Source organism: Neocloeon triangulifer, unplaced genomic scaffold (assembly GCF_031216515.1).
Source record: "Neocloeon triangulifer isolate White Clay Creek 2 clone unplaced genomic scaffold, ASM3121651v1 ptg000013l, whole genome shotgun sequence".
Classification (NCBI taxonomy): Eukaryota; Metazoa; Arthropoda; class Insecta; order Ephemeroptera; family Baetidae; genus Neocloeon; species Neocloeon triangulifer.
This window is the reverse complement of record NW_026775555.1, coordinates 5399874-5415022: the sequence shown is the minus strand read 5'-3', so window position 1 is coordinate 5415022 and position 15149 is coordinate 5399874. Positions and strand designations below refer to the sequence as shown.

Genomic DNA, 15149 nt, shown 5'->3' with positions numbered 1-15149 from the left:
TCTGTGCTAATGCAATAAAAAACTTGATTGGAATTAAAAAGCAAAATTAAATTTATTGATGTGTGTGAACCACAAATCGAGAATATCCAAATGAAGTCAACAATTATAGGAAAACTGTAAAAATATATAATTTACTTTGCACGCCTTTTACAAATTTCACTTCTGTCTTAAATCTTGATGTATTTAAATTAATTATTTGAAAAACTACAACTATTATAAAAAGCGATATTTTATGCTAACTATTAGCAAAATGTTTTTGAGAATACACACCGATTTTTTTTTTATGGAAAATTGAAATTCTGGAAGAGTGTATAATTAATTTTCCACAATTTACACAGGAATGCCCAATTTTGTGAAAGAATCGAATGAACGCAACAAAAGCGTCCTCTTTAATTATTTTGCATAATTTTCATTTTCCAATTAAATTCAATTTATTCAGATTTTTCATAGCGAAATTAAGCAGAAGGCAAATTAAGCTTTTCGGAAGTACCCAGAAGGTAGAAAGTGCACACCAACTTTAATCAAAATCGGCCTGTCTCTGAGGGACATCGATAATGCGTCCTCATAACCGTAGGCAAAGTTTCACTTTTCCAGCCTTTGCATAATTAAAATTTTAAAGAGGATTCTTTTGTTCAATTACATGTGACTTCAACCAAAATGTGGTCACTTAACAATCATAGGTTGTGCATATGAGTCCATGCCGCGACAATCAACCATATGTTCTGTTTTTTAGGGTCTCATTTGATCGAGAACATGCTCTTCTGAGGAGCGCCGTGTTATAAAGTGCAATTAAAATGTTTTTGGCTGAAATTTCCTCAGAAAAACGAATAAATTATGCTCATTTTTGTCCGTCCGCTGTCAAGCGTTTGCGTAACAAAAAGTGAAACTTTTCATTATAAAATATTTTTTCACCATTCTAATTCAGACTTGGATGGGAGAGACCCAAAATTATGATTATGATTTTGTGTCTGTGTAATCTGCGGAGTGCGGATTGTCAGTTTTCGACCCACAGTTTAAAAATTTGAAGCTCGAATTTTTCAAGGAAATATTATTTACTTCATTTTCGAAACTTTCCCCAGCATACACGGACGACGTTCAACGGAAAACGATAAGGTCCCCCTTTTCTTTTGCTTGGAAACAAAATTAATTGCCTCGCGTTTGAGGTTGAGGCGCGCAACTTGATAAGGAAAAAGTCAGAGTGCGCAGTATTTATTTAAAATGCTTACTTAAATTTTTTATTTTAATTGAAGTAAGTAATGTTAAAAGTAAAATAAAAATAGCAGCATTAGCATGTATTTAAAACAAAAAACTCAATTTTATTCGGTTTCACGTTTCTTTTAACTCTCCTAAAGTCAAATACAAAATATTTTGAAGTTTTTGAAAAAAGTTTCATTTGCAAAATTGATGCATCTGAACTGGGGAGATAGGGTCAGATAGGTCAGATAGAACCCCTGGGCCAGTTGTGTTTGTGTGCGAGTAATGAGTATTAAAATTGAGCTGCAGGCGCAACGCCGACCCGCACAACACGCGTGGCTATCCTATTGCCTAACTTCAACTCAAATGTGTGAAGAGCTTGCACTTTTCTAGCAAAAGTAGGCCCCCAAATTTCCTTCGTGCAACAAAACATACAAAATTTTTCTTCCACTGTCGGGGAAAAAGTTCAGTATTATTTAAACATAATAAAAAAAGTACTTCAAAAGATAAACTCAAATTTAAATCCGTTTGACACTTCCTTTAACTATTCATTAATTCAGAGTCAAATATTTTCAAGTTTGAAATTGATTTAAGAATAATTTTTTAATTAAATTTTTGAAATATGAATGGCGGCAATAGAATAATTCATAATGATCTGAAAGGCTAACCTGGCCCGGCCTAACTTTTGCCCGCCATGAAATTTGGCTGGTGATTTAATTAAGCCCAGCTGGCGAAGTTGTAGGCTTTTGTATCACCATCAACATTATTTCACGCACCTTCTTGGCAGAATAAATGTATTGAAATCGAGCTGCAGGCGCCACGCCGACCCGCACAACACGCGTGGCAAGCCAGTTGCCCAACTTATTTTTTCAACCCTCTCTAAATTTGTCAGCTAAATTATGCCCAAAATTTCCTTCCTACAAAAAAAAGAACTTTTGCTTTTGGTCCAAGAGCTGTGCGCCAAAGTTTAAAATTGCGTCTCTTATTTAAATAAAAACCTTATTGAAAAAAATCAAAGAGAAATAAGAATCAATAAGAAATAAATTCAAGTTTTTTTATTTGCATTTATTTTTAAATACTATAACTACAATTAAATATGAATATTATTTATATACTGAAGGAAAACATATCAAAGATAGGCTGCCCTGAGGGTGGTGAGCAGAGGGTAGCGGCCGGCGGCGCACGTGTTGCGGAAGTCGTCCATCTCGAGCGCGTACACCATCACGCCGCCCAGGTTGTTGTTCTTCGCGAACTGGCCCTATTATTTCAAATCCAAAACGCATCAGAACAGTTACAAAAAGGTACAAATGGTCGAACCTTGATCCTGACGGAGTCGATGTTGTCGTAGCCGACCCACTGGTTGCCCCAGAAGGCGTACGGCACCTGCTGCTGGCCGTTCCACCGATAGTTGAAGGCCGCGCCCTGGCTGCGCTGCAACTGGCAGATCTGCAACAAAATCGCTTAACACAAAAGGTCTGAAAGGTCATTAGGGGTCACCGACCTCGTGGTAGAGCAGGATGCCGGCCTCCTGCGAGTACTGGCCGGGGTTTCCAGCGCCAATGGTCGGGGCGCCGACACCGTTGTTGCCGCTGGACTGCAGGGTGAAGGAGCGGCCGTAAGTTGGCACCCCCAGCACCAACTTGCTCCGGGCGGCGCCCTGCTGCAGCCAGTAGTTCAACGTCGATTGCTACAGAAAACCACATTTATATTATTTTAGCTATCAAGATCAGCGACTAATTATATGAAATTTCAGGTTTCTTCATTTACTAGGTTCGTTCTTTATTCCCCTTAAAAAATAATTCAGATAAAATATATTATTGAAATTCTTGCAAAAGAGGGGAAACGGCACATCCCTTTTCTCCCGCAGGTCACTAGTTCATTAGTCCTTATATTAAACATGTAAAAAAATTGAAATTTTCCAAGGGACAAAAATAATATATGTTAATTGTAAGTTTAACACCCGCCCTGATGATGTCTTGAACAATATCATCAAAATATTTTAGGGAAGAAGCATGTTTTACTAGAAAAAGGATAATTCTTGAGAGTTACAGTGATGTGCCGCGCTTAAACTTAATTTTAAAATATTTTCAAGAAATCGTCAGTTATTGGCTACACACCACATTAAGACCCTGGTCAGAGTCGACTGATGAAGCATAAATGGGCGCGTTTTCGCCCGTCCTGCTTTCCCACGAGCCGTGGTAGTCATAAGTCATCAGGTTGATGAAATCCAAATTCCTGCAGTTCAATTAAAAAACTGGCATAAAAATTGTCAGGACTAAAAATTAAAACCTACGCCGAGAGTTGGGGAATATCGTAAGAAACACTGGCGGCCCAAAGTCCAGCAGAGACGGCGGCACTCAAAATGAGCCCGTTCGGAGTGAACTTGGCCCTCAGTTCCCTGACTAGAGCAGCAAAGTTGTTCTTAACATAAAAAAAATTCAATTTTCATTAATGTTTTAAATTATTTTTCAGAAATAAAACCTTATCGGCGCTGATTCCTCCCCTCTGCGCCGGGAACTCCCAGTCCAAGTCGAGTCCGTTGAATCCATAGGTCTTGACGAAGTTGACCAAGTTGTCAACAAACCTGGCCCTGAGTACAGGGTCCTTGCAGACGTTGGAGAAACCTACGGAGGCTTCGTTCCAGCCTCCGATTGCCACCATCGTCTTCAGATTAGGGTTTGTCAGTCGCAGATTGTTGAACCGCTTGAAACCGTCTAACTCACACACATTAAAGCAATTATAAAAAAAATGAAAATAAGAAATTACTCAAAGAAATGTCGTTCCAGGGGTCAATGATCCTTACTGTAGCGTCATGAGCATTGACGCCCACGAAGGCATAAATGGCGTGTGTGCAGAGGAACGGGTCAATGTTCTCGGCCTCAAACTTGCCGTCGCCGCTGCGGTACGTCGCCCAGCTGCTGAAGTAGCAAACCACCCGCTCTGACAATATATAAAAACACTTTTAATTAATAATAATAATTAATTCCTGAATTTTGTACTTGGAGATCTTCTCGACATTATATAGCGTGCAGCGAGTGTGAGAAGACTATTTTCAAATACTTTTAAAGCGCAGCAGAGCGACTTTTAATATAACACACATTTCCTTAGACTTTTTTATTTTGAAACTGGCCTAAGTCTCATTACAATATATTTTATGTTCATTATGTTGCACAAAAAATATAAATAATTTTATCCACTTTATATTTTTTATCCAAGTTATTTTTAATATATATTGGAGCCAAAAATTATTGAACAGTAAAAAACATTTTTAATAAAGACTTTGGCAAACTATATATACATTTATAAAAATAATAAATTATAGATCTTCAAGATCATATCAATATTGAATAATTAGAATGATGCGTAACAAATTTATTTTGAAAATTTGTAAATATATCATAATTCTTAAAGAAAAGGAGGCAGCGCCGTCTTGCTAATCCTTCAAATAATGAAAGCCATGCAACGCAACTCTGATTGCTTTTATTTATTTTTTTTTGTTACTGCAAAAAATGACTTTCGTGAATTTCAAAAATATTTATTTAGTTGCTATTCACAATTTGAATGAGAATGAGATACGACTTAAAACAAAAGTACGAATCAAAACTTACTCTGCGCGGTTGCAGAAGAGGCCAGGACCACCAAGAGGGTCGCACTTAGTAACAAAGACTTGGCACTCAACATCTTCGGATTAACTTTGATACTTCCAGACTTGGCACAGCTCCTCTTATATCCGCAGAGGCGACATGATTAAGGCGCATTATCCTCCGCTTTGACGCAAACACCTTAATTGCCAAAAGTGCGGAACATTGGGTTCCAAGTAAATATTGATAAGAAAAGCAAAGTTAAACTTCTATATTTGCGGAAATTTTATTAGATGAGCAGTTTATGATTTTGTTTGCTCGCAAATGCAATTGCTTTGATTGGAGAAAAGTGGAGTGAGAGTAATTATATATTTCCTACGCAAGCAGTGATCTAGAAAGTAAAATGCGAATTGCTTTGTGTCCGATTGCTCTGCACACGGATAATTTAGATTGTTTGCTGTGTTGACAGTGGTCGCGGTAAACATGTTGCGCCCATTTTAATTATGAGGCTGTAATTGTTAAATTTCCTTCCTTCGTCAACAAAAATCATAAATCTGGTTTTAAAATGAAACTCGTCACGTTAAGATGATTTAAATGTATTTCATTTTTCAGTTATTGACTAAAAATAGTCACAGATGAAACACTCAATTAATTATGAAGCACATGCGTCTTCAAAATAAACTTTGATGAATTACAAAAATTCAGAGTAAAATGTTAGCTGGTCTCCAAGAAAATTAAAATGAGTAACCAAGATCAAATTGATTTTAGAGCATTATTAACTTGATTGGTTTTTTAGTTTTTAGATTTCCAATCAACACGGTTTCGAGTTTGTCAGTTTGAAACCACTGGAATAAAAAATTGATCACTGCCACAATCAGGCGTCCAGATTTGTTTAAACATCACTCTCGTTTTGTAGCTGCCAAGACGATTCAAGGGTCAACGGCCACCTTGGAAGTGCGTGGACTACGAGGGGAGGCCGCTGGATGGTTTGTAAGGGGAGGACTTGGCGAAAGGTTTGAAGAGGGGCTGGTTCTGGTGGCGGGCCACGTGTCTGCGCATGTCGCCGACCTGCTTGAAGCCCTGGCCGCAGATGTCGCACTGGTAGGGCCGTTCGTTGGTGTGCGTGCGGATGTGCGCGTCCAGGTGGTTCTTCCTGGAGAAGGCCTTGCCGCAGGTCAGGCACAGGAAGTTCTTGATCTTGTCATGCACGTCGCGCTTGTGGATCTGCAGCTTCTTCTGGGCGCGGAAGCCCTTGCCGCAGGTCTCGCAGCGAAAGGGCGTCTCGTTGGTGTGGATGCGCTCGTGGGTCTGCAGCAGCATCTTGGTGATGAACGACTTGCCGCAGTACTGGCAGCAGAAGGGCTTCATCGTCATGTGCACCCCGAGGTGGATCTTCAGGTAGTGCTTGCTCTTGAACCGCTTCAGACAAGTCGGACACTCAAAGTTGCGCGCCTCCGCGTCCGACGACGTCAACGTTGAAGCGCTTTCGTGCGTCCGCATGTGGTTCGCGTAGTGCAGCTGCGAATTGTAGTGCTTGAAGCAAATGCGGCACTCGAACGGCGACACCTGCCAACAATTTAATTCAAATTTGTATCTAGAATTTTTTCTTACAGTGTACAAATACACATTTACTAGTTTATACTTATAAATAACTTTATTTTTAATTGTAAATATGGACGAAATTGTGTGATAACAAGAAAATCTGAAAATTAGCACTCTTAAAGTTTCAAATTATGGGTTGAAATAATAGACAATAAGGACGATGCAAGTGCCTAATCTGCTATCTGCTCCCAAATTTATCTCAAATTGATAACCTGGGTCAGGTCAGACTTTTGGATCAACCTCATGAAGTATTCAAAAGTAAAGTTTCTTTGGCCCAGAAAATTTTTCAAACTAATAAGATGATGGAGAAATTTGACAATTTTTTCTTACAGTGTATAATGAGACTTCACTTTAGTTTATTATGGTGCATTAAAAAATTTAGGATACCAAAAGTATCAATTCCATCAATGGAAAGGAGCTTCAAAGACTTTCAAAAACCTAAACACAGTGTAAAAATGTCTAAATTAATCAGAAAATCAATCTTGATGCATCTTACTTTTATATAAAGGTTAAATTTCCAAAATTTATTATAAAAAAAAAAAATCAGAAATATGTATACCTGAGTATACGCCGCTCCAGTCTCATTTTTCAGTTTTTCCTCGGGCGAATGCGACTCATAGTGGTCGAGGGCTTCGTCGCTGGTCTTGAAGGACTCGGGACAAACGTTGCAAGCATAGTTCCACTTGCGGCCGTGGACGGTGTGCATGTGTGCATACAGGTTGCGCCAGTGCTTGAAGGTTTTGTCGCACCCTGCGTGCGTGCAGCTGTACTTGCGCGCCACGCTGTGCATCTCCGAGTGGATCTTGAGCGTTGACTCGTTGTAGAACATCTTGCCGCAGTCCTGGCACATCACGGTTTTAATTCCTGCCAAAAACAATAATTAAATTCTGTTGAATAAAAGTGAAACAAATTCCAATCTGATTTCAAATTTAATGTCCTTAGCAATATTTCATTCTCAGGAAAAAAAAAACAATTACTTTTTTTCTGGAAAGTTGATTCATTCATTCAAAATGAGTAATTGAACATAATATAAAAATTGTTAAATGGACTTGTTTTGTAGGTAAATTTTAATTATTTGGCCACTTTTCCAGATGATGATTGATTAAGAGAAGGACTAAAAAGGAAACTTTTATAATGAAGGTCTACCAAAAAGTTAATTTCATGACTTGTTCAAAGTAAGAATTTAAAAATTGATGATATTTTTTAACTTATTACTTATTTAGATCAATTTGGTTTTTTGATGAAAAATAAAAATCCCCAAACAATTTTGATGGCCACTTTATCTCACCGGTGTGCCTCATCATGTGCAATTCCAGTTTCTTCTTGCCGTAAAACGGTTTTCCACACTGGTTGCACAAAAAGTTGCCCGGGATCTTGAGGTGCAGCGAGTCGACGTGGTGGCAGAGGCCTGAGATGCTCTTGAACTGCTTGTGGCAAAAGGAACAGACTGGTGGAGTTCCCGGGGGATGGTGATAGCGTTCGGGCGGCACAACGGCGTCATGCGCCTCTAGGGTGTGTGCGGCCAAGGCGTCGTGCTGCTCAAAGCTCAGGTCACAATCCGGACACATGTGTGCCTTGTGCTGCAGCAGAACGTGGCGGCAGAGAAGCTCGCGTTTGTGGAACACCGAGCTGCACTGCGGACACTTGACCTCAGGCAGTGGCGCCCTCTCCTTGGGTGGCGGCCGCTTTGCTGACTTCTTACGAGGCCGCAGTTTGCTCTCCTTCAGGGGCGGAAGCTCCTCTGTCCGTCGAGTGTTGTACTTTCGCCTGCAAATTATTTAAAATAAATAAATAATTAACAACACATTTCTCTTTAAATTCATTGTTTTCATGCTTTTTACAAAAAAGCTGGCCCATCTTTTAATATTTAATTTATCCTATGCCGGCAGCAAAATATAATGAAGAAAAATCCATTGTCTAGGCCTCTAAAAATTCATACTTTGGCTTTTTGTTCTCCTCCTCAGGTTTGTTTTCAGAGGGCGGTGGCACATTTTGGCAGTCTTCTTGAGCCATTCTCTCATCAGAATCGCACTCGGGGTCGAATCGCAACTCTTCGGAGGCGGAGGTCACGTCTATGGTTCCAATGGTGATGATGTGAGGCCGAACATCCTCCATGGGGTCGTAGTGCTGTCTGCAGAGGCCACAAAGCAACCTCTTCTGGCTCAACACCTCCTCCTGCAGAAACACTTTGGAAATCAGGGCAAAGGTTAAACATTTGAAGAGACAGACCTCAGGTAGGTCGAGGAAGGTCTTCGAGTGGTGGCCGAGAATCCTCCGCAGGGTGGCGTCTGCCTCCTTGGCCGCCCTTCGGAGGGCGTCACTCTGCTGCAGGGCAGTCACGCACGCTCTGCAAGCCACTTGCGGCAGGGTGTCGTCTCTGAAGACCTGCACGAAAGGTTACAATTTCAAGATTTTTATTTTAAATTTGCCTACTTTGACAGGGAGGCAGTGGGAGATGAGTTCAGGCAGCTGCAGATCAACGCCCTCAGGGCCGAAGATCAGGACGGCCTCAGAAGCCTCTTGTGCACAGAGGCGACAAAGGTCGCTCAGGTTGGGAGGCCAAGTGACCTCAGGGATAGACTCGAGTTCCTCCTTGATGTCAATTTTAAACGTCTCCTCACAAGGCAGCAGAGGCGTCACCAACTGCTCCACGGTTATCTGGATTTTCATTAAATTAATCAATTTATAATTTTAATTAATTAATAAATACCTCGTTGGAGCGGTCGACCTGCTGCTCCAAGGACTGCTCCTCCATGACTTGGATTGAAATTTCCCAGCTTTCGTTGGCCATGACTTTTGATTAATGCAAGCTGTTGAAATGAAAATTTCAGAAATTAATTAAACCTCTGTTAAAATATGCACAGTAATTCTAATTGTTTAAATGATTATAATCTCAAATAATCAAAAGGAACAGAATTTATAAAAAAAAGATGTGTTGTTTTTCTCAGAAGAATTTGACATCACCTCTGCGTTCGATTATTTGTGAGGAAACGGGAGCTTAGCTGTCCATTTGTAAGTTTTGCCTGCCGCGAGGGTCGGGAAATTCGTTTTTCCGCGGCGGAAAATAATCCATCGACACAAATCTGGTCATTTGCGTGCGGTGTTAATTTGTAAACAAAACCAAAACAAATATGGCTTGCAGGCTTATCGATTGATATCAGTGCTGCAAACCGCTATAAATTAAGGGAAGGCAACGCTGCCAACAAAATGGAGTGAAAAAAGAAAAATAATTCAATCAATAAAGGTTCAGTCGAGTTTTTTTAATAAACAATAAAGGGTACTTTTACAAAACTTTTTTTTTATAATTTCAGGTTTTGATTCAATTCCAAAATATTAAAAAACCCGATTTTTCCTTGAAATTTTTGTTCGCTATTTTATTTACATATTATCATTATAGGACAGATAATAAAGAAAGTTTTATTTGTTTTTTAACAGGAGGAATATAACTATAACTTTTGTTCGCGTACTTTTGCAACTCAACTGCTGCTGTTTTTTAGATTGTTTGATATATTTATAAAATCAGCGAATTTCATCTATAACTGTGTAAGATATAGATTATGAATGGCACTATCATATTAAACTGGTTTCTTGAAATTCAAATTTTTTAACTTTTGATTTAAATTTACACAATAATTTGCATGCTTATCATTCATAATTTACTTTCACGCTTTTAATTATATATTTTTTATAATAATTGCTGATATATAACGTAGTTTTATATATATTCACTTTAAATCTAAACAGCAACTCTGCGTTGGAGGGGCAATGCATGATTTTTGACAAAGCAGTCCTGACAATTTCCGAGAGTTGGAGAAATCAACAATCAGACACGATATTAATTAACAGTTTAATTATTGCACTAATAATTAAAGTCTCGATGGATTCCAATTAATGTCACAGTTTTTCGAATAACGATTTCAATGCAAAAAATAATATAATCATTGTACTTTGCAATACTTTCAGAAAGGAATGTTTCGATGCACTGTGAAGCAGCCAGAAAAACTGTCAAAGAAGGAATGTTAGAAAAAAGAGAGGGAGATAATAGGCCTTACAGTGACACAAAGCCAGTCTTTGACAACAAAGAAAATGCACAGATCTTAACGAACAAACCAATTTTGCTTTTTTCCGAAGCGCGACTAGAGATTTCCGAATAAATTTTTAGTTGGCCTCCCTAGCTCCGAATCTAGTTTTAATTTCACCGAAGGTCTCGTCTTCTGCGTTTACACTCAAGTGTTTTCTCTTCTTATCACAGAGGGTTGAACTAGTTTCCAATTCGTAAATACCGGAACAAAGATCTACTTGATGTTAGGGGACGAGGGTCATTCCTGGGGCCACTTGCTCTCCTCGAGTATTCTGTCGAAGCAATCCTGCATGAAAACGAACTGAAATCATTTAATAGATTTAGTTTAAAAATAACAAGAAGTTCAATTAGGTTTACATAGGGGGTAAATATTTTGACCCAGCGCGGGTTTTTGTTGGGCTTTTGATACTGGAAAGCAAACGCCATGCCCTCCTCTTCCACGTCCCACTGCTTGATGTTACTCCACGGAAACTCAACTGTCTGGCCCTAAAATTTTGCAGATGTTAAATAAAATCTTAAATAAAACACAAAATTACAATATTAATAAATAAATTTCAAGATTCAATATTACTTTACATCTCAAGCATTTTTTGCTTGAAGTTGAAATTGGTTTGAAAAATTACAAAAAATAAATTAACTGGTGTTTTTGCTATAACTGTTGACAAAGATTAAAATAGATATAAGGCAAAGCGAGTTTCAACTTACAACAAGTGTGCCGTCCTCCTTGCAGGCGTGCAACTTAAAGCAGTTGGTGGAAACGGCTGCCACAACGTGGCCCTCCTTTCTCGAATCGCAGGCGCAGTGAGGGAAAACCAACTCCCCATAGCCAGGCAACTCCCGAGCCAGTTCAAGGTACTGATTAAAAAATTAATTTTTGCAACTTTATCAAATCTAAAATCAAACCTTGTGTTTCTTCGAAGAGTCCTGAAGAGCTTTGAGTTGATAAAGTCTCTCGTCGGCCCTGATATGTCCTCTGTTCACCTCATCTACAGCCTAAATTTAATTGACCACCCAATTAATTTGCATGTAAATCATCAAAACTGAAATAACAAACCTGCCAGAAAATGAAGGTTGTTGCTTGCTCGTCAAAGGAGAGGGACAGTTCTTTGTTGATTGAAAAGAGCCACTTTCGAACAGCCAGGCAGGTGGCGGTCGCCGTGCTGTAGTTTTGAGTGTACAAATTGTGAGGGAACTCGTTTGGCTGCAGCTTCCTCTCTACATTTGAATATATAATTAATTCACTTTTCATAAGAAACAAACGTGGATAATTTATACCAAAATTGTACTCGACGATTTCAAAGAGGCCGAAAAATTTGGCAACTTCTTTCCTCATTTTGATTTTGTCCACGACGGCCGCGTAGACCTGGTCGGTGTTGGCGTTTTTCTTGACAGACACGGTGACTACCTCCCTGTCAGGCAGCAGCACCTTCAGGTCGATTGGAGACAAGGTTGCCTGATTTTTTTATTATTTAAATATGGCTCAGATTGATTTGGTTGGAATTACATGGTCCTCGTCTGCGTCGGTCAGGAACTCTTGCATGATGTCGCTCTCAGCGATCACTCTCACAGCACACACCTTCTCTAAATACTGCTCCAGGCCTCTCCGTCGTGAGTCCAACTGCTGCTCACTCAGCCTAAATTGAGTTTTTAAAACGTAATAAAATTTCTAATATTGAATGTGCATAAAAAAATCAGCAAAACATATTTATCTACTTTAAATCTTTTTTAAATAATCTCATTCTCCTTAACAAATCTCACAACTTGACCAATTTTTTCGCTCAAAATTATCAAAAGTAGTAGATTATTGTTTTGATGCCAATTTCTTGATTAAGATATTTAACTAGATTCCTACGTGAATGGCCATTTTCCTGGGAGTTTGGGGTAGGAGAATCCAACAAAGTCTTTCTTGAGGTTTTCATGGAGCTGCGAGAACTCTCGGTACCGGCGCGAGCACAAGTGCCTCCCCGCCATATAAATGTTGAACACCTTAAAAGTTATAAGATTTTAGTGCGAATAACAAAATTAAAAATTTTCCAACTTACGACGAACTTCTCGCCGCGGCGGTCGAGGTAGTGATAGTCGGGGATGGAGATGGGCAGCGAGCGTTTCTCCGTGTAGTCGATGAAGTTGTAGTTGACGGGGTCCTCGTTCGGCTCGAGCCGCTCGGCCTCCTGCGCCGTCACCGAGATCACGGTCAGGGTCAAAGTGTCGCCGCCAGACTTGATCAGGTCCACCACCTGCTTGTGGGTCGCCCCCTCCACGTTCACCCCATTACTGTGAACAAAAAATAGAAATTAGGAACGATGATAATTGTGAGAATTTTCGGAGATTACGAAGGGAGATATGGGCGTGGAGCAACGCTCAACATGCTTTTACTCTCTGAGGTAGAAAGTAAGTTTATGCTGAGATTGATTGTGTCACAATAAAAACACATTCCCTTCCACTGTAGAAACGTATTTCTCAAGATCAGACCGGGTCATTCGGGCACTTTATTAATCCACATCAATCAGCGCTTACAAGTCAATAAATATGTGCCTCTGTATTGATTTAATTTTAATCCCGCAGATCATAATTCATAATACAAACTAAAAACCTATCTAGTTGTATTATTTTTTAAAATTTAAATTACGTTTTAATTCAACGACTTTGTGGTGACCAGGACCTGGATTCCTCTAAACTTTTTCACTCGTTGTAATTGAAAAATAATCTTAATTTAGTGGTGGATTCAAGAATAATTGTTTTCTAAATAAATCTTATCACCTTTTTGCCACCAAATTCCTTGCGCCTTTTCCTTGCCAATTAAACTTTTATATATATTATATCAAATTGTATAAGTAAGATCAAAAGTATTATTTTTTGTTTGATCAAACTTCACGTTATGCATTTAATGGCCATTTTTCCAGTTCGAGCTTTTGAATTTCAATGGGGGGATCTAAATCTGGCGATGCAAATGAGCGCCGAGGGAATAATGAGCCAAAGTCGTACGGCTGCTCTGTGTATTTTTTTTCGGCCAATCGATTTTTTTTTCAAATACGGAGCAACAGCGCATGCTGACCCACACGAAAACGCAGCTGATGCGAGCGGGAGGTGAAAAAAATTATTCATCGAATCGGAGAGACAAAAATAGCACCGGTTTTGCGCTTTTCTTTGACTCGTCGCCGGTGCTCACAGATCTTCGTTCTCGCCGAGACAAGGTCTACTTGTTGACCTTGGAATTTCGCTGCTCTCGGTACAAACACTGCAATTACACTTTCGCTTCCGAATGCGAGGAGACAACAGACGTGAAGATTCGAATGAAAACTGTAATTTGAATTTAAATCAATTAATCGAGCAAGGAAGTTTGATAACTTTAAATATCAAAACCAGGAAACATTTGCAATAAACTATTAACTCCATAAAATAATTTAATGAGAACGAATTAAAAATAGAAAAAGAAAAGGAGAGTTTCAAAATTTGTTTACTCCGTTGTTATCAGCTGTTTGATAGAACGAAAATTCACTGGGAAAAAAGAAGTGAAATTAGACGAAAAATGGGCGATGAATCACAGATGAGCCGGGGGCAGATAAGCCGACGGTCACATGACTTTTATTTGACATCTCCTGTGTCAACTCCCTCGCCTGCACCCCAACTGATCAATCGGGACGTCTGAAAACGTTGCCCAAAACGCCTAAATTGCACTGTTTTCGGTGTCGGACGCACTAGAAAAAAAATCATGTTTTCCTCACTCGAAGTCCTATCAAATTTAAAGGGTCAAAAAGGGTTTCGATGGGGGGATTTTCGCCCAATCCTGAGGAACTCACACTTCAAGGATGCGGTCGCCCTTGCGAACGCCGGCCTTCTCGGCGGCGCCGCCGTCCAGGACGGCGCTGACGTGCTGCAGCGGGGCGTACAGCTCGCCGTTGATGCTCCTCAGCTGTCCGCCCTCGCTCACCTGGCCGCGCACGTTGAACCCGAAGCCCGTCTCCGTTTTGTAGATTGAAACGACCCGGGGGCCGCCGCACGCTCGAGGCCCTCGGCCGCCCCCGTCCGTCTCCGCGTCGGCCATGATCACTTCACATGCACCGACTTGCACCACCGTATTTTCTTTCCTTCGGACACCTTCAAGTCGCAGCAGTACGAAAACGAAATACCGACACCAGCGCCACCCTGGTGCTCGTGCGGCCCAACCGCGAACCGCCCCCGACACGTGCTGCCACCTGGAATGACCTGAACCCGCCGGCCGGCTCAGTCTTGTTGTTGTTTTGTTTGAATTTTGAAATGTGTGTAGATCTCGTAATTTTGCCATAGAAAATTTGCTTTTTTACCAAAAATTAAAAACGATTTTTACCTCGACGACCCAATTCTTTAGCGCCGGAGTGTTATGGGCACTGTTGGTGACGTTGGGAAGGGCTGTCGCAGCTTCGAGTTTGGAGTTCATCATCGGAAACAACCACCGATCAACAAGTGATTTCCTGAATTCCTTACAAAAGGTTGGTGAATTAATTTTTTTTTAGATGCATGTCAGTTAGCTATTTACCTTCGTCACTAATTTCAAATCGAAAGTTCAACTATCAGACACTCAAATTCGCTTAAATTTTATACATAAACTGACAATGAGTAAATTTTATAGAAGAAAAAAAATGAAAATATTAATATTAAAAAGTAAAAATTTCAGCAAGATAAAATACAGATACGTTTTCCTGAAATACAAT

At 39.9% G+C, this 15149-nt stretch overlaps 3 protein-coding genes across 4 annotated transcripts; all 3 read right to left on the bottom strand.

Moving 5' to 3' along the window:
• Positions 1 to 2270: 2270 nt before the first annotated feature.
• On the bottom strand, positions 2271 to 4945 carry LOC132198810 (acidic mammalian chitinase-like). Its single transcript, XM_059623046.1, has 8 exons — positions 4803 to 4945; positions 3961 to 4134; positions 3676 to 3908; positions 3488 to 3615; positions 3312 to 3429; positions 2696 to 2881; positions 2512 to 2640; positions 2271 to 2452 (listed from the first exon to the last, which is right to left on the bottom strand). The coding sequence occupies exons 1-8, from the start codon at positions 4873 to 4875 to the stop codon at positions 2324 to 2326; spliced, it is 1170 nt and encodes a 389-aa protein (XP_059479029.1). The 5' UTR covers positions 4876 to 4945; the 3' UTR covers positions 2271 to 2323.
• Positions 4946 to 5361: 416 nt separating this feature from the next.
• On the bottom strand, positions 5362 to 9532 carry LOC132198657 (endothelial zinc finger protein induced by tumor necrosis factor alpha-like). The gene is made up of 8 exons (XM_059622809.1): positions 9342 to 9532; positions 9088 to 9187; positions 8811 to 9035; positions 8607 to 8762; positions 8317 to 8552; positions 7666 to 8144; positions 6937 to 7241; positions 5362 to 6341 (listed from the first exon to the last, which is right to left on the bottom strand). Exons 2-8 carry the CDS (start codon positions 9166 to 9168, stop codon positions 5739 to 5741), a joined length of 2085 nt encoding a protein of 694 aa, XP_059478792.1. The 5' UTR covers positions 9169 to 9187; positions 9342 to 9532; the 3' UTR covers positions 5362 to 5738.
• A 191-nt stretch (positions 9533 to 9723) lies between these two features.
• Positions 9724 to 14591, bottom strand: LOC132198816 (sorting nexin-27). 2 transcript variants are annotated; one of them, XM_059623060.1, is made up of 10 exons: positions 14259 to 14591; positions 12501 to 12732; positions 12311 to 12444; positions 11963 to 12092; positions 11734 to 11911; positions 11513 to 11673; positions 11362 to 11451; positions 11164 to 11313; positions 10816 to 10944; positions 9724 to 10759 (listed from the first exon to the last, which is right to left on the bottom strand). In XM_059623060.1, the coding sequence occupies exons 1-10, from the start codon at positions 14501 to 14503 to the stop codon at positions 10697 to 10699; spliced, it is 1512 nt and encodes a 503-aa protein (XP_059479043.1). In that variant the 5' UTR covers positions 14504 to 14591; the 3' UTR covers positions 9724 to 10696. The 2 variants fall into 2 exon arrangements, with proteins under 2 accessions (XP_059479043.1, XP_059479044.1); XM_059623061.1 differs by lacking the exon at positions 14259 to 14591 and adding an exon at positions 12792 to 12947.
• Positions 14592 to 15149: the final 558 nt, after the last annotated feature.

Bases quoted from the DNA above. Each gene is read 5' to 3' on its own strand.
- LOC132198810 (XM_059623046.1), bottom strand. From the start codon at position 4,875: ATGTTGAGTGCCAAGTCTTTGTTACTAAGTGCGACCCTCTTGGTGGTC. The intron at 4,135-4,802 runs GTAAGTTTTGAT...ATATATTGTCAG, and splicing joins CTCTTCTGCAACCGCGCAGA to AGCGGGTGGTTTGCTACTTC. The intron at 3,909-3,960 runs GTAATTTCTTAT...TGTGTGAGTTAG, and splicing joins CTGGAACGACATTTCTTTGA to ACGGTTTCAAGCGGTTCAAC.
- LOC132198657 (XM_059622809.1), bottom strand. From the start codon at position 9,168: ATGGCCAACGAAAGCTGGGAAATTTCAATCCAAGTCATGGAGGAGCAG. The intron at 7,242-7,665 runs GTGAGATAAAGT...TGTTTTTGGCAG, and splicing joins GCACATGATGAGGCACACCG to GAATTAAAACCGTGATGTGC. The intron at 6,342-6,936 runs GTATACATATTT...AATTGTTGGCAG, and splicing joins CTGGAGCGGCGTATACTCAG to GTGTCGCCGTTCGAGTGCCG.
- LOC132198816 (XM_059623060.1), bottom strand. From the start codon at position 14,503: ATGGCCGACGCGGAGACGGACGGGGGCGGCCGAGGGCCTCGAGCGTGC. The intron at 11,912-11,962 runs GTAATTCCAACC...TAAAAAAATCAG, and splicing joins CCGACGCAGACGAGGACCAT to GCAACCTTGTCTCCAATCGA. The intron at 11,674-11,733 runs GTATAAATTATC...ATTCAAATGTAG, and splicing joins AATCGTCGAGTACAATTTTG to AGAGGAAGCTGCAGCCAAAC.